Source organism: Ovis canadensis, chromosome 14 (assembly GCF_042477335.2).
Source record: "Ovis canadensis isolate MfBH-ARS-UI-01 breed Bighorn chromosome 14, ARS-UI_OviCan_v2, whole genome shotgun sequence".
Taxonomy (NCBI): Eukaryota; Metazoa; Chordata; class Mammalia; order Artiodactyla; family Bovidae; genus Ovis; species Ovis canadensis.
The window spans coordinates 76,277,502-76,304,598 of record NC_091258.1 but is presented as its reverse complement, the minus strand read 5'-3'; the positions used below and the strand labels follow the sequence as shown (position 1 = coordinate 76,304,598).

At 43.8% G+C, this 27,097-nt stretch overlaps 1 protein-coding gene across 1 annotated transcript; it reads left to right on the top strand.

Moving 5' to 3' along the window:
• Window positions 1–899: 899 nt before the first annotated feature.
• On the top strand, window positions 900–26,850 carry NLRP9 (NLR family pyrin domain containing 9). The gene is made up of 11 exons (XM_069552391.1): window positions 900–1,179; window positions 4,797–6,360; window positions 11,642–11,803; window positions 12,472–12,478; window positions 16,529–16,551; window positions 17,317–17,454; window positions 18,831–19,001; window positions 21,379–21,549; window positions 23,958–24,128; window positions 24,912–25,082; window positions 26,718–26,850. Exons 1-11 carry the CDS (start codon window positions 900–902, stop codon window positions 26,848–26,850), a joined length of 2,991 nt encoding a protein of 996 aa, XP_069408492.1.
• The last annotated feature ends 247 nt before the right edge of the window (window positions 26,851–27,097 follow it).

Here is a 27,097-nt window from a genome sequence, read left to right as displayed (position 1 = left end):
TGGCTGGATGGCATCACTGACTCGATGGACGTGAGTCTGAGTGAACTCCGGGAGTTGGTGATGGACAGGGAGGCCTGGCATGCTGCGATTCATGGGGTCACAAAGAGTCGGACACGACTGAGCAACTGAACTGAACTGAACCTGTTCCCCACCCCCGCCCCCCAGGTAGTTCTGATTTTTATTTTAACAACACATCTTGAGGCTGACCCTTGCCTGCATGAAACAAACAATGCTAACAAAGCAACAGACTTCCATTTGTATTCTTATTTCTATTTTTAATTTGAGGATAATTACTTTACAATGTTGTGTTGGCTTCTGCCATACAACAATCCTCTCTCCCACGGACTGCAGCACACTAGGCTTCCCTGTCTTTCGCTATCTCCCGGAGTTTGCTCTAATTCATGTCCATTAAGTCGGTGATGCCGTCCAACCATCTCATCCTCTGTCACCCCATTTTCCTCCTGCCCTTGATCTTTCCCAGCGTCAAGGTCTTTTACAATGAGTTGGCTATTTGAGTCAGGTGGCCAAAGTATTGGAGCTACAGCATCAGTCCTTCAGTGAATACTCAGGGTTGATTTCCTTTAGGACTGACAGGGTTGGTCTCCTTGCAGTCCAAGGAATTTGGTTTAGTATCAGCCACATTTTCAGTTGTTAGCACTGAATTCACATATGTGATTTTGGAATGTTGAGAAAGGATGGGGGTACTTCCCCCCTGCTAAGTGAAGCTGGGAAGATAGATTTTAAACAAGAAATGCATGATATGATATCCACATCTGTTGAGATTTAACTTCGTCATGATACCCTTCTTCCCAGGTATCATATCACCTATTGCTTCTTTTTGAGAATTTCCCCCTCCCCCCACCGGTTGGAGAAGTCCAGCTCCGCAATCCCGTGACAAGATGGCCGATTCTTTTTTTTCTGACTTTGGCTTGTTGTGGTACCTGGAGGAGCTCAAAAAGGAAGAGTTCTGGAAATTTAAGGAGCTCCTCAAGCAAGAACCTCTGAAATTCAAACTCAAGCCCATCCCGTGGACTGAACTAAAGAAGGCTTCACGAGAAAATGTGTCAAAGCTGTTGAGCAAGCATTACCCAGGAAAACTGGCCTGGGACGTGACCCTGAGTCTGTTTCTTCAGATCAGTCGGGATGATCTATGGAGGAAGGCTCGGAACGAGATCCGACGTAAGTGTCCTAGAAGGAATAGGGGGCAGGGACCCACGGGGGTGACTGGTTTACTGGGAGCTTCTAATGAAGTTCACATTGTTACTGAGTTAGCGGCCACGTCTCCATCTGTTGAGAATGTGTTAAGGGTCAGTAAGATCCTTGGAAATAGTAGAATTGCAAGCCAGCTCTGGTCACTCATGAGCCAGAGTGGATGAATAATGTCCTCAGACCATTCATCTAAGTGTCTTCTCATTTTTCTGTTCCAAGTTGAGTCAATGCTAGTTTAAAAGATCCCCTGGAGAAGGAAATAGTAACCCACTCCAGTATTCTTGCCTGGAGAATCCCATGGACAGAGGAGCCTGGTGGGCTATAGTTCATGGTGTTGCAGAGAGTCGGACACGACTGAGCACCTGGGGCTTAGTGTCTGTGTCACCAGGACTGCTGAGATGGAATTCCACAATGCTTCTGATCCACTTCTTTTAAAAAAATAATTTTAAAAAAATTTATTTTTTTAAATTGAAGGATAATTGCTTGACAGTAGTGTTGGTTTCTGCCATACATCAACACACATCAGCCATAGGTATACACATGTCCCCTTCTTCTTGAGCCTCCCTACCACCTCCCACCGCATCCACCCCTCTAGGTTGTTACACAGACCCAGTTTGAGTTCCCTGCGTCACACAGCAAATTCCCACTGGCTATTTTACACCTGTAGTGTATGTCTTCATACTACTCTCTTCATTTGTTCCACCCTCTCCACCCTTCTTTCGATTAAATATTTTTTCTATTGGAGTAGAGTTGACTTGCGGAGTTATGTTATTGTCTGCTGCACAGCAAAGTGACTCAGTTATACATGTACATGTGTCCACTCTTTCTAAGGTTCTTTTCCCATAGAGGTCACGTCTTTTTCACCAGACTTGCACAAGAAACTAGGCAGAATCCTAAGATGAGGAAATAGCAGATGCCCCCGCTCCCACAGGAAGCACTTTTCATGTGTGACGTCATTCCATTTTTACTACGACTCTGAGGTTTGCAAATGAGAAAAATGCAGACCTAACAGTGTCCCCGAGTGTTAGATGATGTTTCTAAAAGGGACACATCTGATTCAGGACCAGTTATTTTTTTTTTGTCAAGTAATTATATAGTTTATTTTGTTATGTGCAAAGTAGACATTTCATATTTACTTGCTATGGAAAGCAGAGTACAGGCTCAATGGAGAATAATCATTAAACATTGATTATTTCTAAGAACAATGCTGTTGTAAAAATGTACAATAGTAAATATTTTTGGTAATTATGTATTTCTCTTTTAAAGTAATTACAGCTTTTAGATATAAATCTTTCAAAGGCTAGCTCTGAAGAGCAGTGAGGTGACTGTTATTTCAGATTTGATGAATAATAATTTTTCAGTAACCTTCTCAAAAACCAAGTCAGGAGAGAGGATTGTTCCCCCCCCCCCCCCTTCATGTGGTCAGTTTCATTTTTAAAGAAGGCCTGATGTAACAGGAAGATGTATTTCACAAATCTTTAACACAAGTTTGTGAGCTGTCAACTGAAGATACCACCTCTGATGTGGATGGTTTCATTCAATCCATGTTCTACCAACTTGATATCTTCTAAGTCATCTTTTATGATGCTGATCAAGTGGCTAAGGCCTTCCTGTTGTTGTAGGACCAGTTATTTTTGACTCACTGAAGGGCCTTACATCCTCCTCTGGGAGAGTACGCTATTTTTTTTTTCCCTCAGAGAATAAGATCAGTTGAGTTGTAAATCCTGGCAAACAGTGACAAAATACCAGACAAAATCACCCATTAATTTTTTTCTTTTTATATATATATATATATATACGCACATATATTTAAATTTCGTTTTGAGTGAGTGTTTGATCTTAAATTGGAGTTCATGAACATGGAAACTCTTCCAATATTTCTTTATATTTTATTTTTCTGCTCTCAAGGTTCTCTTTTATCTGTTTTCATGGTTTATTATGATTTCTTAAAAGGAATTATTGCTAATTTATGTTACAATGTTGTGTTAGTTTCAGATGTATAGCCAAGTGATATATAATTTATATTATACATCAAATATATTAGTAATAATTTGCTGTTTAGTCGCCAAATTGTGTCCGATTCTTTGCAACCCCGTAGACTGTAGCCCTTCAGGCTCCTCTGAACATGGGATTTCCCAGCCAAGAAAAACTGGAGTAGGTTGCCATTTCTTTCTCCAGGGGACCTTTCTGACATATAATTTATATATTATGTATTATAATGCACAATATACATAAATATATGGGACATAAACTATATAAGGTATATATATTTCATATTCTTTTCCCTTATAAGTTATTACAAAATAATGAGTAAAGTTTCCTGCGCTATGCAGTCGGTCCTTGCTGGTTATCTGTTTTATACATGCATGCATGTTCAGCTGTGTCTGACTCTTAGTGACCCCATGGACCATAGCCTACCAGGCTCCTCTGCCCATGGAATTCTCCAGGCAGGAGCACTGAAGTGGGCTGCCATTTCCTTCTCCAGAATGTCTTTCTGACCCGACCATGTCTCCTGCATTGGCAGGTGGGTTCTTTGCTGCTAAGCCATCATGGAATCCCTAAATAAATAGCAGTGCTTATGAATTCTTGACAGGGCAGATAGTGTTCTTCCAGTTTGAAATGTAATCCCCAGGTGGTCATATTCTGTGTAAAATCTGGGGTAGGTTTTTTTTTTTGGGGGGGGGGGTTATGTTTTTCTCTAGGTCTATGCCCAGCAGTGGGATTTCTGGGTCATGTGATAGTTTTATTCCTAGGTTCTTAGGACACACTGGGAGAAGGAGAGGGTGGGATGAGTTGAAAAAGTAGTACTGACATATACACACTACTGTGTGTATAACAGATAGCTAGTGGGAAGCTGCTGTGTCGCACGAGGAGCTCAGCTTGATGCTCTGTGATGACCCAGATATTTAGGGATTCCATGATGGCTCAGCAGCAAAGAACCCACCTGCCAGTGCAGGAGACATGGTCAATCCCTGGGTCAGAAAGATCCTCTGGAGAAGGAACTGGCAACCCACTCCAGTATTCTTGCCTGGAGAATTCCATGGACAGAGGAGCCTGGTAGGCTATGGTCCATGGGGTTACTGAGAGTCAGACACGACTGAACATGTATAAAACAGATAACCAGCAAGGACCTACTGCATAGCACAGGGAACTTGACTCATTATTTTGAGTAATGAGAGGTAAGACGAGAGGAGTGGGAAGGAGGCTCAAGAGGGAGGGGATATATGTATACATATAACTAATTCACATTGTTGTACATCAGAAAATAACACAACATTATAAAGTAATTACCCTCTAATTTTAAAAAATCCTATAAGCCATAGTAGAAAAGAATATTAAAAAAGAATGAATATATAAGTATAACCAAATTAGTTTGCTGTACAATAGGAATTAACAACATTGTACATCAACTATACTTCAATAAAAATAAATAAGAAAAAAAGCCCTTAAGTTTATGAGCCTGGTCCCCCATGGGCATACGTCAGTCTTTGCATGTGTGTTTGAGTAAATCCACAGGGTTTGTTCTCAGTACCAAATATGGGGTGTATTTTTTTTTATTGTCTTCTCTTCTGTCCCTGTTAATTCAGAGACGATAAACCCATATAGAAGCCACATGAAACAGAAATTCCAAGTCCTATGGGAGAAGGAGGCCTGCCTTCTGGTTCCTGAAGATTTCTACAGAGAGACCACAAAGAGCGAATACGAATACCTGAACGCTGTCTTCCTTGCCGCCCTCCAGCCTGGAGAGTCCTCACCCACTGTGATCTTGCACGGTCCTGAAGGGATTGGAAAAACAACGCTTCTGAGAAAAGTGATGCTGGAGTGGGCCAAGGGAAACCTGTGGAGGGACAGGTTCTCGTTTGTCTTCCTCCTCACGGGCCGTGAAATGAATGGTGTGACGGACATGAGCCTGGTGGAGCTGCTCTCCAGGGACTGGCCTGAGTCTTCAGAGCCCATTGAAGACATCTTTTCCCAACCAGAGAGAATTCTCTTTATCTTGGATGGCGTGGAGGAACTGAAGTTTGACTTGGATTGCGACACTGACCTCTGTGAAGACTGGGAGGAGCCACACTCCATGCAGGTTGTCCTGAGGAGCTTGCTACAGAAACAGATGCTCCCAGAATGCTCTCTGCTCCTCGCACTCAGCAAGACAGGGATGAGAAAAAACCACTCCTTGTTGAAGCACATTAAATGCATCTTTCTCTTGGGGTTCTCTGAGCACCAAAGGAAGCTGTATTTCTCCCATTACTTCCAGGAGAATGATGCATCCTCGAGAGCCTTCAGTTTTGTGAGGGAGAAGAGGTCACTCTTCTTCTTGTGCCAGAGCCCCTTTCTCTGTTGGCTGGTCTGTACCGGCTTGAAGTGTCAGCTGGATAAAGGAGAAGACCTGGAGCTAGACTCTGAAACCATCACTGGTTTGTATGTGTCTTTCTTCACGGAAGTATTCAAATCAGGAAGTGAGACTTGTCCACTGAAGCAGAGAAGAGCTTGTCTGAAAAGCCTGTGTACCTTGGCTGCCGAGGGTATATGGACTCGAACGTTCCTGTTTTGCCCTGAGGACCTCAGGAGGAACGGGGTGTCCGAATCGGACACCTTGATGTGGTTAGATATGAAACTTCTTCACAGGAGTGGTGACTGCCTTGCCTTCATCCATGCCTGTATCCAAGAATTTTGTGCCGCCATGTTCTACATGTTCAAACGACCCAAAGACCCACCTCACTCGGTCATTGGAAATGTGACCCAGCTCATCACCAGGGCCGTGAGCGAACACTACTCCCACTTGTCCTGGACAGCAGTATTCCTGTTTGTGTTCTCAACTGAAAGGATGACCAACAGGCTGGAGACATCCTTCGGTTTTCCACTGTCCAAAGAGATAAAGCAGGAAATAACACAAAGTCTTGACACTTTAAGTCAGTATGACCCCAATAATGTCACGGTGAGTTTCCAGGCTTTGTTCAATTGTTTGTTTGAGACCCAGGACCCAGAATTTGTAGCCCAAGTGGTGAATTTCTTCAAAGACATTGACATTTATATTGGAACCAAAGAGGAACTGATAATATGTGCAGCCTGTCTGAGACATTGCCATAGTCTCCAGAAATTTCACCTGTGTATGGAACGTGTCTTCCCAGATGAGTCTGGATGCATCTCAAAGTAAGTCCATGTATTAAATCCCTCTCTCCTATGTGCCATATTTTTGCCAGTCCCAGATGAGCTTCCCTGGTAGCTCAGATGGTAAAGAATCCACCCGGGTAGTGCAGGAGACCCGGGTTTGATCCCTGGGTGGGAAAATCCCCTGGAGAAGGGAATGGCAACCAACTGCAGTATTCTTGCCTGGGAAATTCCATGGACAGAGGAGCCTGGCAGGCTACAGTCCATGGGGTTGCAAAGAGTCAGACACAACTGAGCAATTAACAGTCTCACTTTTTACTTTCTTTCCAGCCCCCAATGGGTATTTCATAAAACATTGTACTTCTGTACTTAAAAACATGACTTTTGTGGTCAAAGAGACATTGGTTAGAGTCCTTGCACTGCTGTTTGCTAGTGTTGTGACCGTGAACTGTGAGTCTTCAGTTTTCCCATCTGTATAAACAGGGGTCAGCATCTTACTTCATAGGGCCAATGTCAGGTTGAAAGCTAAGCAGTTTTTATTGTTGCCAGAACAATGTTTTCCCCGTCCCTTCCCCCCATAGCATTTTAGCATATCCTGATAATTCCACTGGGAAGGCACACTTAGAAGATTGTGCCTGATTTCCTCCAGATTTTGCCAGTGTGTCTTTTCTCTTTGCTGATTTTATTTTTTAAAAATTTATTTATTTATTTTAATTGGAGGCTAATTACTTTACAATATTGTAGTGGTTTTTGCCATACATTGGCATGAATCAGCCATGGATTTGCGTGTGTTCCCCATCCAGAACCCCCCTCCTACCTCCCTCCCCATCCATCCCTCAGGGTCATCCCAGTGCACCAGTGCTGAGCACCCTGTCTCATGCATCGAACCTGGACTGGCAATCTATTTCACATATGATAATATACATGTTTCAGTGCTATTCTCTCATCACCTCACCCTCACCTTCTCCCACAGAGTCCAAAAGTCTGTTCTTTACATCTGTGTCTCTTTTGCTGTCTTGCATATAGGGTCATCATTACCATCTTTCTAAATTCCTTATATATGTGTTAATACACTGTATTGGTGTTTTTCTTTCTGACTTACTTCACTCTGTATAATAGGCTCCAGTTTCATCCACCTCATTAGAACCGATTCAAATACATTCTTTTTAATAGCTGAGTAATATTCCATTGTGTATATGTACCATAGCTTTCTTGTCCATTCATCTGCTGATGGACATCTAGGTTGCTTCCATGTCCTGGCTCTTGTAAACAGCACTGCAATGAACATTGGGGTACACGTGTCTCTTTCAATTCTGGTTTCCTTGGTGTATATGCCCAGCAGTGGGATTGCTGGGTCGTATGGGAGTTCTATTTCCAGTTTTTTAAGGAATCTCCACACTGTTCTCCATAGTGGCTGTACTAGTTTGTGTTCCCACCAATAGTGTAAGAGGGCTTCCTTTTCTCTGCACCCTCTCCAGCATTTATTGTTTGTAGACTTTTTGATAGCAGCCATTCTGACCAGCATGAGATGGTACATCATTGTGGTTTTGATTTGCATTTCTCTGATAATGAGTGATGTTAAGAATCTTTTCATGTGTGTGTTAGCCATCTGTATGTCTTCTTTGGAGAACTGTCTGTTTAGTTCTTTGGCCCATTTTTTGATTGGGTCATTTATTTTTCTGGAATTGAGCTGCAGGAGCTGCTTGTATATTTTTGAGATTAATTCTTTGTCAGCTGCTTCATTTGCTGCTATTTTCTCCCATTCTGAAGGCTGTCTTTTCACCTTGCTTATAGTGTCCTTCGTTGTGCAAACGCTTTTAAGTTTAATTAGGTCCCATTTGTTTATTTTTGCTTTTATTGCCATTACTTTAGGAGGTGAGTCATAGATTTATGTCAGAGAGTGTTTTGCCTATGTTTTCCTATAGGAATTTTATAGTTTCTGGTCTTACATTTAGATCTTTAATCCATTTTGAGTTTATTTTTGTGTATGGTGTTAGAAAGTGTTCTAGTATCATTCTTTTACAGTGGTTGACCAGTTTTCCCAGCACCACTTGTTAAAGAGATTGTATCTCTGGGCTTTCTATTTTGTTCCATTGATTTATATTTCTGTCTTTGTGCCACTACCATACTGTCTTGATGACTATAGCTTTGTAGTAGAGCCTGAAGTCAGGCAGGTTGGTTGCTCCAGTTCCATTCTTCTTTCTCAAGATTGTTTTGGCTATTCAAGGTTTTTTATATTTTCATACAAATTGTGAAATTATTTGTTCTAGCTCTGTGAAAAATACTGTTGGTAGCTTGATAGGGATTGCATTGAATCTATAGATTGCTTTGGGTAGTATACTCCCTTTGACTATATTGATTCTTCTGGCCCAAGAACATGGTATATTTCTCCATCTATTTGTATCATCTTTGATTTCTTTTATCAGTGTCTTATGGTTTTCTATATATAGGTCTTTTGTTTCTTTAGGTAGATATATTCCTAAGTATTTTATTCTTTTCATTGCAATGGTGAAAGGAATTGTTTCCTTAATTTCTCTTTCTGTTTACTCATTGTTAGTGTATAGGAATGCAAGGAATTTCTGTGTATTAATTTTATACCCTGCAACTTTACTATATTCATTGATTAGCTCTAGTAATTTTCTGGTGGTGTCCTTAGGGTTTTCAGTGTAGAGGATCATGTCATCTGAAAACAGTGAGAGTTTTACTCCTTCTTTTCCAATCTGGATTCCTTTTATTTCTTTTTCTTCTTTGATTGCTGTGGCTAAAACTTCCAAAACTATGTTGAATAGTAGCGGTGAGAGTGGGCACCCTTGTCTTGTTCCTGACTTTAGGGGAAATGCTTTCAGTTTTTCACCATTGAGGATAATGTTTGCTGTGGGCTTATCATATATGGCTTTTATTATGTTGACGTATGCTCCTTCTATGCCTGCTTTCTGGAGGTTTGTATCATAAATGGATGTTGAATTTTGTCAAAGGCTTTCTCTGCATCTATTGAGATAATCATATGGTTTTTCTCTTTCAATTTGTTAATGTAGTGTATCACATTGATTGATTTGCGAATATTGAAGAATCCTTGCATCCCTGGGCTGATTTTAACTTGCATTCTTTCATTAGGCTCAGGCTCCCAGCTCACACTTTAGGTGTCTAACACATACCCTCTTTCATTGTCATTTAAAAAAAATTAATGTATAATTGAGGGACTTCCCTAGTGGTCTGGTGGTTAAGATTCCATGCTTCCATTGCAGAGGACATGGGTTTGATCCCTGACTGGGGAACTAAGATGCCATGTGCTGTGTGGCACGGCCAAAAATATATATAATTGACATGCAATATTATATTGGATTCAGGTGTGCAGCATAATTTTCAATATTTGTATATACTGTGAAATGGTCACCACAGAAAGTCTAGTTAATATCTTTCACCATACATGAAAAGTGAAAGTGTTAGTCGCTCAGTTTTGTCTAGTTCTTTGCAATCCCATGGACTGCAGCATGCCAGGGGCCCATGGAATTTTCCAAGCCAAAATACTGGGGTGGGTTGCCATTCCCTTCTCTGGGGGAACTTCCTGACCCATGGATTGAACCCAGGTCTCCTGCCTTGCAGACAGATTCTTTACCATCTGAGGACCAGTTAACATCTGTCATCATACACAGTTACAGGTTATTTTGCCCATAATGAGGACTTTTGTATCTACCCTAATGTTTGTAGCAGCCTTATTAAGGTATGGAAAGAACTTAGGTGTCCATCAACAGATGAATGAATAAAGAAGATATGATATATATACATATGTATCAGATCAGTCACTCAGTCGTGTCCGACACTTTGCGACCCCATGAATCACAGCACGCCAGGCCACCCTGTCCATCACCAACTCCCGGAGTTCACTCAGGCTCGCGACCATCGAGTCAGTGATGCCATCCAGAATACTGGCACATATATATGGAATCTAGAAAGATAGTACCAAAGAATTTATTTGCAAGACAGCAATGGAGAAACAGACAATATAAGGGACAGGCTTATGGACACAGGGCTGGGGAGGAGAGGGTGAGATGTATGGAGAGTTACATGGAAACTTATATTACCATATGTAAAATAGATAGCCAATTTGTGAATTTGCTGTAGGTCTCAGGGAACTCAAATAGGGTCTCTGTACCAACCTAGAGGGGTGAGATGGGGAGGGAGATGGGACGGAGGTTCAAGAGGGAGGGGACCTATGGCTGATTCATGTTGAGGTTTGACAGAAAACAACCAAATTCTGTAATGCAATTATCTTTTACTTTAAAAATAAACTTAAAAAGATGTGATATAGATAGATTATTACTCCGCCATAAAAATCGATATCTTGCCAATTATGATGGCATGCATGGATCTGTAGGATATTATGCTTGGTGAAATAAATCAGAGAAAGATAAGTACTGTACAATTTCACTTATATGTGGAATCAAAAAGATAAATGAACAAACATATATAGTAGAGTATATGTGTCAATCCCAAATTCCTTATTTCTCTCTCCCCCTACCTTTCCCCTTTGGTAGGAGTAAGTTTGTTTTTGAAGTCTGTTTCTGTTTTGTAAATAAGTTCATTTGTATTATTTTAGATTCCGCATACAAGCAATATCCCATGATATTTGCCTTCCTCTTGCCTGACTTACTTCACTTACTTTGGTAATCTCCATGTCTGTCCATGTTGCTGCAAATGGCATTATTTCATTCTTTTTTAATGGCTGAGTAATAGTCCATTGTGTGTACCTGTGTGTATGTATATACACTACATCTTTGTCCATTCATCTGTTGATGGACATTTTTGTTGCTTCCATGTCTTGGCTATTGTAAGCAATGCTGCAGTGAGCATAGGAGTGCGTGTATCCTTTTGAATATATCTGGTTTCCTCCAGATATGTCCCCAGGAGTGAAATTGCTGGATTGTATGGCAACTCTATTTTTGGCTTTATCAAAAAATTCATTTATTTGTTTTTGGCTTTGCTGAGTCCTTGTTTGCTGCCTGCAGGCTTCCTCCATTGTAGTAAGCAGCGGCTCCTCTCTAGTTGCAGTGTGCGGGCTTCTCATTGCGGGGGCTTCTCTTGTTGCAGAGCACCGGCTCTAGAGCACGTGGACTCAGTAGCTCAGACTTGGTAGTCATGGCACATGGGCTTAGTTGCCCCAAGGCACGTGATCTTCCCAGATCTGGGATCAAACTTGTGTCTCTTGCATTGGCAGGTGGATTCTTTACCACTGAGCCATCAGGGATGGAAGCCCTATTTTTAGCGGTTTAAGGAGTGAGTCGAGTGGAGCCACGGGAGAATCATGGTATTTGTCTTCCCACAGCACCATTGAGAAACTTACCCTCTGGCGGGATGTGTGCTCAGCATTCACCGCTAGCGAGGACTTCGAGATGCTAAATCTGGAGAACTGTCAGTTCGATGAGGCCTCTCTAGCTGTTCTCTGCAGGACGCTGTCTCAACCCGTCTGTAAACTCCGCAAGTTCGTGTAAGTCAGATTTTCACCTGTTCTTTAAGTCAATAGCAGGGTGTCGTTTTTTCCCACTCTGGTTTCTTTTGAAAACCTGAGCTACAATCCCATGGGTCAAAAGCAAATTCTGAGCGCTTTCCTTGATTTAAGATGTTTCACTGCGTGAGACACAAACTGGGCAAACAGGGAGACTTGAAGACGGAATGTGCTCAAGAAGCTTGGTTGCCAGGTTATAGAGCCTGGGTGAGAAAGGACAAATTTTCCTTTTTTCTGCTGTGAGTGGTCCCTAGAACCAGACCTTCCACAGCATCAGCTCACTTGTGTGCAGACGATTAGCTAAAAAATCTCATTGTTCTTGCTCTTTAGTCTCTCAGTTGTGTCTGACTCTTTGCGAGCCCATGGACTGTAGCCCGCCAGGCTCCTCTGTCCATGGGATTCTCCAGGCAAGAATATTGGAGTGGGTTGCTATGCCCTCCTTCAGGGGATCTTCCCGACCCAGGGATTGAACCTGCATCTCCTGCATTGGCAGGCAGGTTCTTTACCACTGAGCCACCTAGGAAGTCCAGAGAAATCTTATTTTGTTTCAGAAGCAGAATTGGCATTTTGGGGAACTTGGTATTACCTTTGGGTGACACAACTGTGTGTTTTGGTCTAGCAATGTGTTTGCACTGAGCTCCCCATTTCAGTTTCTCTGTCACAGATGTTTTAACTGTGACATAAAACTTGCTTGGGGAGCCCAAGAGCAGATAGTCCTGGTAGTTGGTGATGTTTGCTTGGATGCCGATGGATTGAGAATAGATGTTTCCCAGGAAATGGTGGAGGAAGGTGCTGAGGACAGGTGATAAAAGAGCCTTAAGTTCGTAAAAGAGAGAAATAATAAGAATAGCATGGAATGGGTAGTGTGTATAGAACAGTTCTTAGGCCCTGAGCTGGTTGCTTTATATGCACCATCTCCTCTGTCTTGTAATCCTTATAGCAATTTCATCATGACCTTTTTACAAAACAAATACCAGAAGCATAGTGAAGATCACAGTAATTCTCTGATGCTTTTCTTTCTATGGCGGAAAGACTGCTTTTTATGACAGCTAAGAAGTCAAGGAGAGGAGATGTTTCTTTAATGGAGAGACTGCCTTTAAGTACACAAATGTACTTTTTTCCGTGTAATTTTTAAAAATTAACTTTTATGCTATGTTGAACTGTAGTTGATTCACAATGTTGTATTAGTTTCAGGTGCACAGCACTATTAGTTAAATATATACACACACACATATACACATACATGCACACACGCATACGCATACATGTGTCTTGGCTTCCCAGGTGGTGCTAGTGGTAAAGGACCTGTGTGCCAGTGCAGGAGATGTAAGAGACTCAGGTTCGACCCCTGGGTTGGGAAGATCCCTTGAGGAGGGCATGGCACCCCACTCCAGTATTCTTGCCTGGGGAATCCCATGGACAGAGGAGCCTGGCGGGCTACAGTCCATGGGGCCACAAGGAGTTGGACAGGAATGAAGCAACTTAGCGCACAGGCACACATACATGTGTCCACTCTTTTTCAGACTCTTCTCCCATACAGATCATCACAGAGTACTGAGTCGAGTTCCCTGTGCTACACAGTGGGTCCTTGTTGGTTATCTGTTTTATAAGCAGGAGTGTGTGTGTGTGTTAATCTCAAACTCCTAATTTATTCCTCCCCCCAACCTTTCCCCTTTGGTAACCATAAGTTTGTTTTTGAAGTCTGTGAGCCTGTTTCTGTTTTGTTAATAAGTCTCTTTGTATCATTTTTTTTTTTAAGATTCCACATATGAGTGATGTCCCATGGTATTTGTCTTTCTCTGTCTCGCTTCACTTAGTGTGATCATCCCTAGGTCCATCCATGTTGCTGCAAAGGCATGATTTCATTCTTTTTATGGCTGAGTAATATTCCACTGTTCATATGGACCATGTCTTCTTTATCCATTCAACTGTCGATGGACATTTATGTTGCTTTCATGTCTTGGCTATTGTGAATACTGCTGCTATGAACATTGGGGTACGTGTGCCTTTTCAAATTATGGTTTTCTATGGATACATACCCAGGAGTGGAATTGCTGGATCATATGGTAGCTCTGTTTTTAGGTTAAGCCCTAAAATCTCCATTCTGTTCGCCTTTGCTCAGTTCAGTCACTCAGTCATGTCCGACTCTTTGAGACCCCATGAATCGCAGCACGCCAGGCCTCCCTGTCCATCACCAACTCCCGGAGTTCACTCAAACTCACGTCCATCGAGTTGGTGATGCCATCCAGCTATCTCATCCTCTGTCGTCCCCTTCTCCTGCCCCCAATCCCTCCCAGCATCAGAGTCTTTTCCAATGAGTCAACTCTTCGCATGAGGTGGCCGAGAACTCCCTTCTCTCCCCAGCCTCTCCAGCATTGATTATTTGCAGATTTTTTGATGATGGCCTTCTTTGATGCTTTGAGTAACTTGGTTTGCCCTAGGCCATCCTGTTTTCTTCAATTCTGCAAGCTTATCACTTTCAAGCTAAATTTTAACTCCTTCTTCAGCTTAAGTGTCGCTTGCCATATACCAAAACTTGTGAGCCTAGGAACCCACCACAGCTGGGGGTGGTCTTGAGACACAGTGTTTCTCTGACTAATTCACCATGAAGAGAGAAAAGATCTCTCTCTTGTTTGCCCTGATGTCTCCAGCAGCTAGCAAAATACAGAGTTTTCCAGGCACTCTTTAAACTGAGGTCGAGTGAATGTATGGATCCTTGCATTCTGGAAGTGGTTTATTCACTTCACAGAAGGAAACGGACTCATAAATGAATTGCTCTAGATCCTGCATGGATAGTAAAAAATGGACCTCGTCGCAGTGTTGTTGTTGTTTTTATTTCTTCTGGAAGCTCTGTCAAAAATAAAGTAGAGGACTGACTTGCTCATACATCAGTTCAGTTGTTGTTGTTCAGTCACAAAGTCATGTCCAACTCTTTGAGACCCCATGGGCTGCAGCACGCCAGGCTCCTCTGTCTTTCACATCTCCTGGAGTTTGCTCAAACTCATGTCCATTGAGTCGATGATGCCATCCAACCATCTCATCCTCTGTCGTCCCCTTTTCCTCCTGCCTTCCATCTTTCCCCGCATCAAGATATTTTCCAGCGAGTCGGCTCTTCATATCAGGTGGCCAAAGTATTGGAGCTTCAGCATCAGTCCTTCCCATGAATATTCAGGGTTGATTTCCTTTAGGACTGACTGGTTTGATCTCCTTGGACTCTCAGGAGTCTTCTCCAGTCTATACAGTTTATTGAAAAATGAGGACTAGCGGTCTTATAATTGAGAGATTGGTTGTTGATTTTAAACGGGGCAGATGACTCTGTAAAGGAGGAGACCAGGTATCTGAAACCACCTGAGTGAAGATGTGAATGAAAATGTACATATCCTTCCAAGGACCCTGGGGTTCCAAACTGAGGAAAACAGTTCCTCTTCACAGTGTACACAGAAATGAATCATCGTCATACCTAGAGGTTTTTTTTTTTTTTTAAGAACTTTTTATTTTGTACTGGGGTAGAGCCAATTAACCAGAGAAGGCAATGGCACCCCACTCCAGTACTCTTGCCTGGAATATCCAATGGATGGAGGAGCCTGGTGGGCTGCAGTCCATGGGGTTTCTAAGAGTTGGACACAACTGAGCGACTTCACTTTCACTTTTCACTTTCATGCACTGGAGAAGGAAATGGCACCCCACTCCAGTGTTCTTGCCTGGAGAATCCCAGGGATGGGGGAGCCTGGTGGGCTGCTGTCTATGGGGTCACACAGAGTCGGACAGGACTGAAGCAACTTAGCAGCAGCAGCAGCAGAGCCGATTAACAATGTTGAGGTAGTTTTAGGTGAACAGCAAAGGGACTCAGCTATACAGATACAGGTATCCATTCTCCCCCAAGTCCCTTCCCCTCCAGGCTCCCATGTAACACTGAACAGAGTTCCCTGTGCTCTACAGTAGGTCCTTGTTGGTTATCCATTTTAAATATAGCAGTGTGTACCTGTCCATCCCAATGTCCCTAACTATCCCTTCCCCTCTGGCAACCATAAGTCCATTCTCTTAAGTCTGTGGCTCTCTTTATATTTTGTAAGCAAGTTCATTTGTATCATTTCTTTCTAGATTTCACATATAAGGCATGTCATACAGTATTTCTCATTCTCTGTCTGACTTACTCATTATGACATTCCCTGGGTCCATCCATGTTGCTGCAAATGGCATTATTTCATTTCTTTTTAAAAAATTTATTCTTATTTTTTTTTTTACTTTACAATATTGTATTGGTTTTGCCACACATCAGCATGAATCCGCCATGGGTGTACACATGTTCCCAATCCCGAACCCCCCTCCCACCTCCCCTCCGCCCCCCACACCATCCCTCTGGGTCAATGGCTGAGTAATATTCCATTGTATATATGGAATGTAACACATCTTCTTTATCCATTCCTCTATGGGGGGGCAATAAATGGTAATTTCTGAACCATCATGATCTATTTGCTTTGTGATGAACCTCCACCATTAAGTTAATTTACCCAACCTTCAGAATATCCAGGGGAAAAGCAAATATTTGAATCCAGTTTTCTCAACCTCAGGAGCCTGGGTCTCCAACCAGGGCATATTCCATCTCCTTTTAATTTGTTTTATTTTTTTAAAGAAAACTTAAAAAAATTGTTGCCTTAAAAAAAAAATTAAAAATTTTAGACCGAGATGATCCTTTCCTTGGGGAAGACAATCTTGTTTGGACATGGGAGGTATTGCCAGATATAGGAGTGCAAGGAGGCACAAACCTGGTGCCAAGAATTTAACATGGGCTCAGTCTGGTTTCCTTATAATATCTGTGGTGGAATGCAGAAGTAGAGGGACTAGGCAGAAACAGGAGACCTCTAAGCACCTGGTGTCCAAAGATCTCAGAGAGAATTCATAGGTGGAAATAACCAGAAGAGGGCTTCCCAGATGGCGTGACTGGTAAAGAACCCAACTGCCAGTGCAGGAGACGTAAGAGACACAGGTTCAATCCCGGGGACAGGAAGGTCATGGCAACCCACTCCAGTATTTTTGCCTGGAGAATTTCATGGACAGAGGAGCCTGGTGGGCTACAGTCCATGGAGTCGCAAAGAGTCAGACACACTGAAGTGACTTACACACACACACGTATACAACCAGAAGAGCCAAATTATTGGAAAAAATTCTGAAGACAAAAGGAGAAGAGGGTGGCAGAGGATGAGATGGTTAGATAGCATCACCTACCCTATGGACATGAATTTGAGCAAACTCTGGGAGATAGTAAAGGACAGGGGAACCTGGCGTGCTGCATTCCATGGGGTTGCAAAGGGTTGGACATGACTTAGTGACTGAACAATAACAAACCAGATATTAAAAAATATATATATTAGGAGCCTAAGCATGAAAAGTCGGAAGAATTTTGTAAGAGGTATCTTGCTTTGGACTTCATTGCATGAGTTACTGTATCTCTTCCTCTTTTGTAGGTGTAACTTTGCATCGAATCTGGCAAATAGCTTAGAATTATTTAAGGCCATTCTTCATAACCCTCATTTGAAGCACCTGAACCTCTATGGCAGCAGCCTCTCCCATATGGATGCCAAGCAGCTGTGTGAGGCGCTGAAACACCCAATGTGCAACATAGAAGAACTCATGTGAGTCTCGGGGTTGTCCTCCATGATGTAGATTTTTCCCTGTGTGAACTCGGCAGATCGAACACGCCTATCTCCTTTCCTGCCGTGGTCTCTCACATTTCACCACGTCCGTCTCAGTATCAGTAGACCTCCTACTAAGATGAGGAAGGATGGGTTCTCAAGGGCAAGGCTTCCTCTCAGAAGGTCTGTCCCATCTTTTCTTTTGTGCTCACTTGAATGACCTCACAGATGCCTTATCTGATTCTCCTTGACTCTCCTCTCAACCAATCCTACCAAAGCCATAACTCCACTTTCTTTTCCCTTGAAAAAACTTAAAATGAGAGAGACTTATATGAGACTTAAACAGAGACTTAAAATGAGAAAGGTTATGGATGATCACAAATGTCATCTTGGAATCTGGCAGATAACAGAGGATAGAGGGAAAGTAATTTTCCCCAAATCACTGCTGCCGCTAAGTCGCTTCAGTTGTGTCCGACTCTGTGCGACCCCATAGACAGCAGCCCACCAGGCTCCTCTGTCTCTGGGATTCTCTAGGCAAGAATACTGGAGTGGGTCAAATCATTGCTTTCTCTTGAAAATTATCTGGGATGCCTTTAGTCTCGTTGGGGTATTTCTAAACAGACTCAGTCTTTTTTTCAGCAGGAAGAACAAAGAGAAGTAGCAGAAATAGCAATAAACAAAAGCAATTTGTTAAACCCACCAAGAAGACATACTCTTCTCTCCACCAGTAATATGACTGACAGATCACATGCATGTGGTTAATTTCACCTATCAAGATTCATCAGAGGGAGAGGAAGGGTCCATGCATGAGCTGTTTGAACATACAGGCTTGCTTTGTTGTTGTTGTTCAGGCTAACTCGTGTCCGACTCTTTGCAACCCCATGAACTGCAGCACACCAAGCTTCCCTGTCCTTCACTATCTCCCAGAGTTTACTCAAACTCATGTCCATTGAGTCGGTGATGCCATCCAACCATCTCATCCTCTGTCGCCCCCTTCTCCTCCTGCCTTCCATCTTTCCCAGCATCAGGGTCTTTTCCAATGAGTCTGCTCTTAGCATCAGGTGGCCAAAGTATTGGAGCTTCAGCATCAGTCCTTCCAATAAATATTCAGGATTGATTTCCTTTAGGACTGACTGGTTTGATCTTGCTGTCCAAGGGACTCTCCGGAGTCTTCTCCAGAACCACATTTGAAAGCATTTCTAATTTGAGTGGAAAGCAACAAGAGACTCATGCGGAGAATCGCATAATTACCTCTGCTTTTGAAAGAGTCTGGAGTCGGCAGGTGCTGGATTGGAGGCCCTGAGGTGGTCCAGGGCCCCTTGGGCAGACACCCTGTAAACATTCCGGCTGCCCCCCACCACCCGTATCTCCTGCAGGCTGGGGAAGTGTGACATCACGGGTGAAGCCTGCGAAGACATCGCCTCTGTTACCATCCACAACAAGAAGCTGAAGCTTCTCTCCATGTGCGAGAACGCCCTGAAGGACGATGGGGTGCAGGTGCTGTGTGAGGCCCTGAAGAGCCCAGACTGTGCCCTGGAGGCGCTGCTGTGAGTCGGTGTTGGGGAGGGGAGCCCGGGGGGACGGCCGCGGACCGCCTCCACACCACGCACGGTCCAGCAAAGCGGGCTTGCCCCGCAGGGGTGCCTGAGGTTGAATTGATGAATTCTAGAGACACAAGGCGAGCCCTTAGCATCCAGCTTGGTGCCCTGGTTATCATAAAGACTGTTGGTGCTTCTGTAGGTATCCTGGGTGCTTGGTGGCAGGGGGTGGGGGGGGATTCATCTGATTGCTTGCAGGTGTGGGGCTTCACACGTCCCTGGTTATCACTGGACCCCTCCCCCACCTCCAGTGTCCCCACCTCTTTCTTGCCTGAAGTTTCTATAAACCAAACTGATTCTCTGTCGGTGGCAATAGAAAGGGTTGTCTATTTACCCAGGGGGGCCACAGGAGAAACTTAGTGTTAATTTCAAAAGAATACCTTAAAGTGGGGGAAGGGAGCAAGCAAGCCCGAGTGTTTGGAAGTGAATAGGTAGTCTAGAAACAAAGCTTTTGTGTGTGTGCGTGTCCACAGGTGTGTGTATAGACACAAGTATTACATGCACACCCAAAGTGGCATTTACAATAGAAGAAGGCTAGAATATTATTACTGAGATGATTTTTTTAATTATAAAAAAGTCAATACTAAAGTTCCAGGAACATTAAACGTTAAAACCAAACTATTAAAAAAAATAAGAGAAAACTCTGAACTATAACGATTTAGACCAAGAAATATTTAGAGGCACAAAAGAAATTACATATTGGAAGATGAAAGGACTTGGCTATTAAATCTTGCCTGATATTATTCAGTAAATAAAATTAAAGCATATTCAATAGCTGGTAATTTAAGTGGGATATATTTATCTAAGAGTTCTTTAAAATACATCAATTAACTTTTTTTTTGTTTTTAAACTTGAATCTTTATTCCTTAAAAATGAAAGACTACTGAAGATGCAAGAAAGTCACTAGTAACTTTAAAAGAAAAAATGTTCAATCTATTTCTTTACTTTTTATTTTGAACTAGTTTTAGGCTTGGAACAAAGTTGGAAAAGTAGCACAAAAATTCTCTTATAACCCTTACCCCATTCCTCTAATGTTCAACCTTTTTTTTTCCTTCAAATAGTTAATATTTTTAGTATTTAAATGTTTAATACCATTTTAAACAAATGTGCAGATTTAAAAAATATATTCCACTAGGTCAGAATTCTGCAAAATGGGCAAATTTATAGTATAATAGAAAGCATTAAGTTTTTTGTAAAGTCAATTGGCTAATAAATTTTAAAAAATATGAAAAGTCTATTTATAACAAACCTTAGAACTTAAAATTTTTGATGCAAGGTATTAATTCAGTGTAACGTAAAATGGCAGAAAGTGGAGATATTTAGGAAAGGCATAATTGTAGAGTCATGGAAAATCTGGAGATTATATTAAGTGACCGTTAAAGTCTTACATTTTCTTTTTTTAACATTTTATTTTGAACTGGATTATTGTTGATTAGCAATGTTCTGATAGTTTCAGGTGGACAGCAAAGGGACTCAGCCATATATATATACATGTATCCATTCTCCCCCCCAAACGCCCCTCCCGTCCAGGCTGCCATAGAGTTCCCTGTGCGCTACAGCAGGTCCTTGCTGGTTCTCCATTGTAAATACAGCAGTGTGTACATGTTTGTCCGGAACTCCCTGATCATCCCTTCCCACCTGACTATAGTTCATTCTCTAAGTCTGTGAGTCTCTTTCTGTTTTGTACCTAAGTTCACTTGTATCATTTCTTTTTAGATTCCCTTTGCTACACATTAAAAAATTTATTTTAATTTAGTTTTGGTCACGCTGGGTCTTCACGGCTGCACACAGACTTTCTCTAGTGGCGGTGAGCAGTGGATTCTCTTGTTGCGAGCACAGGATCAGAAGCTGTGGCTCACAGGCTTCATTGCTCCGAGGCATGTGGGATCTTCCCAGACCAGGGATCGAACCTCTGTCTCCTTCATTGGCAGGTGGATTCCTATCCACTGTACCCTCAGGGAAGTCACCTCTGCTCCACATTTTAATCCTCTTATTTTTCTAAATGACCACAGGGTACAAGAAAGTTTTTCCATGTAGTTTCATGAAAAGATTACCCTATGGAGCTTATGTGGGCCTCCCAGGTGGCACAGTGGTGAAGAATCCACTTGCCAATGCAGGAGACTCGGTTTCCATCCCTGGGTCAGGAAGACCCCCCTGGAGGAGGAAATGCCAACCCACTCCAGTATTCTTGCCTGGGAAACCCCATGGACAGAGGAACCTGAAGGGCTAGAGTCCATGGAGGTTGCAAAGAGTAGGACGTGACTGAGCGACTGAACGAGAACACAGGACTTGCGTAGGCTGACGGATGATGTGTGTGTCTTTGCAGATTGTCGCACTGTTGCTTCACCTCTGCAGCCTGTGACTACCTCTCCCAGGTCCTTCTGGGCAACAGATCCCTGACTGTTCTCGACCTGGGCTCAAACGTCCTGAAAGATGAGGGAGTGACAACTTTGTGTGAATCGCTGAGGCACCCAAGCTGCAACCTACAGGAGTTATGGTACGCCTGGCTGGGGTTTGTTTGAATGTCAGTGTTTGGTTTGGTTTTTGGCTCTTGGCAGCCCAGGAAAGGAACAGGAAGAGAGGAAAAGCATGGAGTCTTCTGAAAAAGAAAAAAAAGCAAGGCTCAGTGGTTACCCCACCTGCTACTTCTGGGGCTTCCTGGCAGATGTGTGTCTGGTTTTTTTTAACTCTACCTCTTCAAGTTGATTTTTTTATTGGAGGATAATTGCTTTACAGTATTGTGGTGGTCTCTGCCATACAGCAGTGTGAATCAGTCACAATTACATATATAATCTCCTTGCTCTTTAGCCTCCTCCCCTCATCCCACTCCCCTTGGTCATCACAGAGCGCCAGGCTGAGCTCCCTGGACTATACAGCAGCTTCCCACTAGCTGTCTGGTTTATACATGTTGTTCTTGCTCAGTCACTCAGTCGTGTCCAGCTCTTTGCAACCCCATGGACTGTAGCCCGCCAGGCTTCTCTGTCCATGGGGCTTCTCCAGACAAGAATACTGGAATGGGTGGCCATTGCCTCCTCCAGGGGCTCTTCCCGACCCAGCGATGGAACCCAGGTCTTCCGCAGTGCAGGCGGATTCTCTCCCGTCTGAGCCACCAGGGAGGCCCGTTTTATACGTGGCAGGGTATATGTGTCTGTGCTTCTTTGTCAGTTTGCGCTACCGTCGTCTCCTTCCCCACTGTGCCCACCAGGCCGTTCTCTCCGTCTCCATTTCTTCTCTGAAAATAGGCTCATCAGTGCTGTTTTTTCTAGATTCCAAAAATGTGTGTATATTATTCGATACTTGTTTTTCTCTTTCTGACTTACTTTACTCTGTATATCAGGCTCTAGGTTGTGGCTGAGGAATATTCCATTGTATATATGTACCGCAACTTCTTTATCCACTCATCTGTTTTTTTAAAAAATTTTTATTATAGTATATTTGCTTTACAATGTTGTGTTAGTGCCTATTATAAACAAAATGAGTCAGCTATGTGTGTGCATGTATCCCCTCTTGGATTTCCTTGCGACTCAGGTTGCCATGGAGAAGGCCATGGCACCCCACTCCAGTACTCTTGCCTGGAAAATCCCATGGACGGAGGAGCCTGGTCGCGGGCAGTCCATGGGGTCACGAAGAGTTGGACATGACTGAGCGACTTCACTTCCACTTTTCACTTTCATGCATTGGAGAAGGAAATGGCAACCCACTCCAGTGTTCTTGCCTGGAGAATCCCGGGGACAGGGGAGCCTGGTGGGCTGCCATCTATGGGGTTACACAGAGTCGGACATGACTGAAGCGACTTAGCAGTAGCAGCAGCAGGTCACCACAGAGCACTGATTGGTTCCCTGTGCTGCAGAGTAGGTCTTTGTTAGTTATCTCTTTTACATATGGTAGTGGGTACATGTCAACAGTTGCACACTCTGGGAGATAATGAGGGACAGGGAAGCTTGGTGTGCTGCAGCCCACGGGGACACAAAGAATCAGACACAACTTTGCAACTAAACAACAAGATCAACAGCATGTTAGCTATCGACGTTTTGGCTGAGATGGTTTTTTCCTGGAGAGGCCGACTGTCCAGTGCACTGTGGGATGGTGGTAGCAGCCTGTCCCTGTGTGGCAAGCCAAACAATGTCCCCAGGCACTGCCCAGTGTCGCCTGGGGGCAGGAAGCAAAAATCATTCCTGCTTGAGAACATAGACACACATATACACCCTCTATACGTATTCCAGATATGTACATAGCAGACATATATGTGTGTATAAATGTGTCTATACATGTGTCCACATGCTTGCACACACAGATACACGTTCATCAGGCTTACACACATGTGTATGTACGTATGTATGTTCTGTATACGCGCTTGCATACTGCGTGAGTGGGGCACCATACTGTGAGGAGCCATGAGCTTGGAGACAGGAGATACACAGGAGATACCAAATTATGTGAGATATTCAGTGAAGTCCTTCCCAAAACATGCTGTGTATACAGAGACTTGAAGGAAGTAGGGGGGTAACTCAGCATATACTTGGATAAAGAGCATTAGAACCAGCAGGAACAGAGGTCCCTGAGGGGAGAGACTGGGCAGGAAGGAGAGTGCAGGGAGCCCAGGGTTGGGCAGAGGGCGGAAAGGGGAGGAACTGCATTGTGTCATCTCTATCATCACTTCTGTCATCGTCCCCATCATCTCGGTCATTATCATTGCAATCTCTATCCTCTTTCTCATCTGTCATCATCATCATCGTCGTCTCCTCTATCATCTCATCGTCATCTCTGGTATCATCTCCATCACCATCGTCAGCATCTCAGGAACACTTGAGTATTTCTTCCTTTACAGGAATAAGTGAACATAAGTGAAGCCCTTACAGGTTGGACCTCAGGATCAGATCCACTTGTATTTTTCTTTTCCTCCAGGTTGATGAATTGCTACTTCACTTCTGTTTGCTGTGTGGACATCGCTACTGTTCTTGTTCACAGTGAAAAACTGACGACCCTGAAACTAGGGAACAATAAGATATACGATGCTGGCGCCAAACAGTTATGCAAAGCTCTGAAGCACCCTAAGTGTAAATTAGAGCACCTCGGGTGAGTGTCCATGCATGATGGGGAAGCTTACCTATTTCAAGAAGAAAAGCTGGAGAGTGAAAGGGACGAACGGGATGCAAGTTTAAAAACAAGTGCAGTGAAGCAATCTGTTAAGTAAAATGCCAGCCATGAACCCAGGGTTTGCTCCAGCTTGCCACGGGCTGACATGTGGGACTTGGTGGTTTTTTTATATATAGTTTTATCTGTTTATTTGGCTGCTCTGGGTCTTCGTTGCTATGCACGGGCGCTCTCTGACGGTAGCCAGTGGGGGCGAGCGGGTCCCACTCTCTAGCTGCGGTGCGCGGGCTTCTCTTTGCAGTGGCTTCTCTCGTGGAGCACAGGCTGCAGGGCACACAGGCTTCAGAAGTTGCGGATTCCGGGCTTGATAGCACAGGCTCAGTAGTTGTGGCTCACAGACTTGGTTGCTCCGTGGCATGTGGAATCTTCCTGGACCAGGGATTGAACCCGTGTCTCCTGCATTGGCAGGCGTATTCTTCACCACTGAGCTACCAGGGAAGCCCTGGGCCTGGGTGGTTTCTTGCTGGAGTGGGAAAGTGAGCTGTCCTATGCATTGAGGGAGGTTTAGCTGTAACTCTGGCCTCCCTCCACCCACGGGAGGCTAGCAGGACTCCTTGCACGTGTCAGATGTCTGCAGACACACTGTGTGCCCCGGTTGAGACCCACTTGTCCAGATTGCAACGTTTCTTCTCAGAAGCGTGGCCTTGGCACCTCGAGGTGGTGTCTATGCCAGCCCACCTTATGCTGGTGTGTCCCCCTGTGCAGGCTGGAGGCCTGCGAGCTCAGCCCTGCCTCTTGTGAGGACCTAGCCTCGGCTCTCACCACCTGCAAATCGCTGACTTGCGTGAACCTGGAATGGATCACCCTGGACTATGATGGGGCGGCGGTGCTGTGTGAAGCCTTGGTCAGTCTGGAGTGCAGCCTGCAAGTGCTTGGGTGAGTGGATGCTGTTGCCTCAGTGGTGAGTGACCCCCGAGGGAGGTGGGACCACTGTAGGTTTGTGCAGTCTTGGCACCATTGACATTTGGGCTGGAGACTTCTTTGCAGGGGGTGGCTATCCTGTGCATCGCAGGATGTTGGTCGAGTGTCTCTGGTCTCAACCCACTCGTTCCGTTCCCTGGGGCACCGCCTTTGAGAGATGATGACCAGAAATACAAACTTTAGGCACTCCCACGGTGGTCTGGTGGTTAGGCTTCTGCGCTTTCGTTGCCGTGGCCCAGCTTCAATCCCTGGTCGAGGAACTGAGATCCTGTAAGCCACATGCCCCCCGCCACCAAGGGAAAAAAAAAAAAAAACCTTCAAAATTGCTGAGACAAGATTTTTTTTTTTTAATTTTAAAATCTTTAATTCTTACATGCGTTCCCAAACATGACCCCCCCTCCCACCTCCCTCCCCACAACATCTCTCTGGGTCATCCCCATGCACCAGCCCCAAGCATGCTGCACCCTACGTCAGACATGGACTGGCGATTCAATTCTTACATGATAGTATACATGTTAGAATTCCCATTCTCCCAAATCATCCCACCCTCTCCCTCTCCCTCTGAGACCAAAAGTCCGTTATACACATCTGAGACAAGATTTTAATTGTTCTCACCACCAAAAGAGAGAGATTGTGTGATCTGGTAGAGATGTTAGCTAACGTTCTGATGGTAATCACTTTGCAGTATATAAACATATCAAACCAATGTGTTTCAACCTTAACCTTATACAATGTTGCATGTCAGGTATATCTCAATAAAATTTTAATTAACTTTTAAAAAGAATGCCCATCGTATCTATCCCTGAAAAAAAATTTTTTAAAGGTTCCTTATGTTGTCAAATGTCCCCTGACAAGCAGAATCACCCCAGGCAAGAATGACTCCTTTACTAAAAACACCATCTCCTACTTAATTTGCCTGAAAAAGTGCAACCGCAGCTCAGAGCCAGGAGGGTTTCCATCAAGGACAGAGCAGGGTCTTGACACAGAAGTACATTTCTTGAAGAGAAGGAGTCAATATTGTTTGGAACATTATGGTTTTTTTTTTTAACTTTGTATTTTGTATTGGGGTACAGCCGATTAACAAATGTGATAGTTTCAGGTGAACAGTGAAGGGACTCAGCCATACATATATGCGTACCCATTCACCCCCAAACTCCCCTCCCATCCAGACTGCCACATAACACTGAGCAGGGTTCCCTGCGCTCTACAGTAGGTCCTTGTTGGTTCTCCATTTCAAATGTAGCAGTGTGTACATATCCATCCCAAACTCCTAAACTATCCCTTCCCTCCATCCTTCCCCTCTGGCAACCATAAATTTGAGAAACATTATGTTTGCATTTAGAGTGTGTAGCTGACTTCTATAGAATGAACATTTGAGCGCCTTCCATGTGCCAAGACCCTGGTGACCTGCAGGGGAGGGGCAAATGGCTCACACCCCTCTTGCTCACTTTCCTAGTCTCTAGGAAGTATTTTATGCATCCTTTGCACAACTCTCCCAGGAAAGAGTGAAGGGGAGCTAGCCATTGGGGTGTAGAGCGGGCAGAAATCATGTATCGAGTCAACACAGCTTCTCTTTTTGTATTTTCCCAGCCTGAACAAATCTTCATATGATGAGGAGATTAAGATGATGCTGACGCAGGTGGAAGAGATGAACCCCAACCTCATCATTTCACACCATCTCTGGACTCACAATGAGGGCAGACTCAGGGGTGTACTTGTCTGACAAGGGCACGTCCTGAAGTAATCTTCTCACAAAGGTGTCCCCCTCGGTCACCTTGGCATCTCCCCTCCTGACGCACCCTGTCCTGTAAATGGTTCATCAGCGCCAGTTGATGATTTTGGAGCTCTTCCTTCATAGTATTCTAGTGATGTGATTGTGGGGTTGACTGTCTGCGCCTAAATCCTCTACCTCCCATTAAAGTTCCTATCCTGTCTTGCAATGTGTAGAAGAAAAGATATACATGTAAACA

Excerpts from the sequence above, each read along its gene's own strand:
- NLRP9 (XM_069552391.1), top strand. The coding sequence starts at position 900 with ATGGCCGATTCTTTTTTTTCTGACTTTGGCTTGTTGTGGTACCTGGAG. Across the intron at positions 1,180-4,796 it reads GGCTCGGAACGAGATCCGAC|AGACGATAAACCCATATAGA; the intron begins GTAAGTGTCCTA and ends CTGTTAATTCAG. Across the intron at positions 17,455-18,830 it reads TGCAACATAGAAGAACTCAT|GCTGGGGAAGTGTGACATCA; the intron begins GTGAGTCTCGGG and ends TATCTCCTGCAG.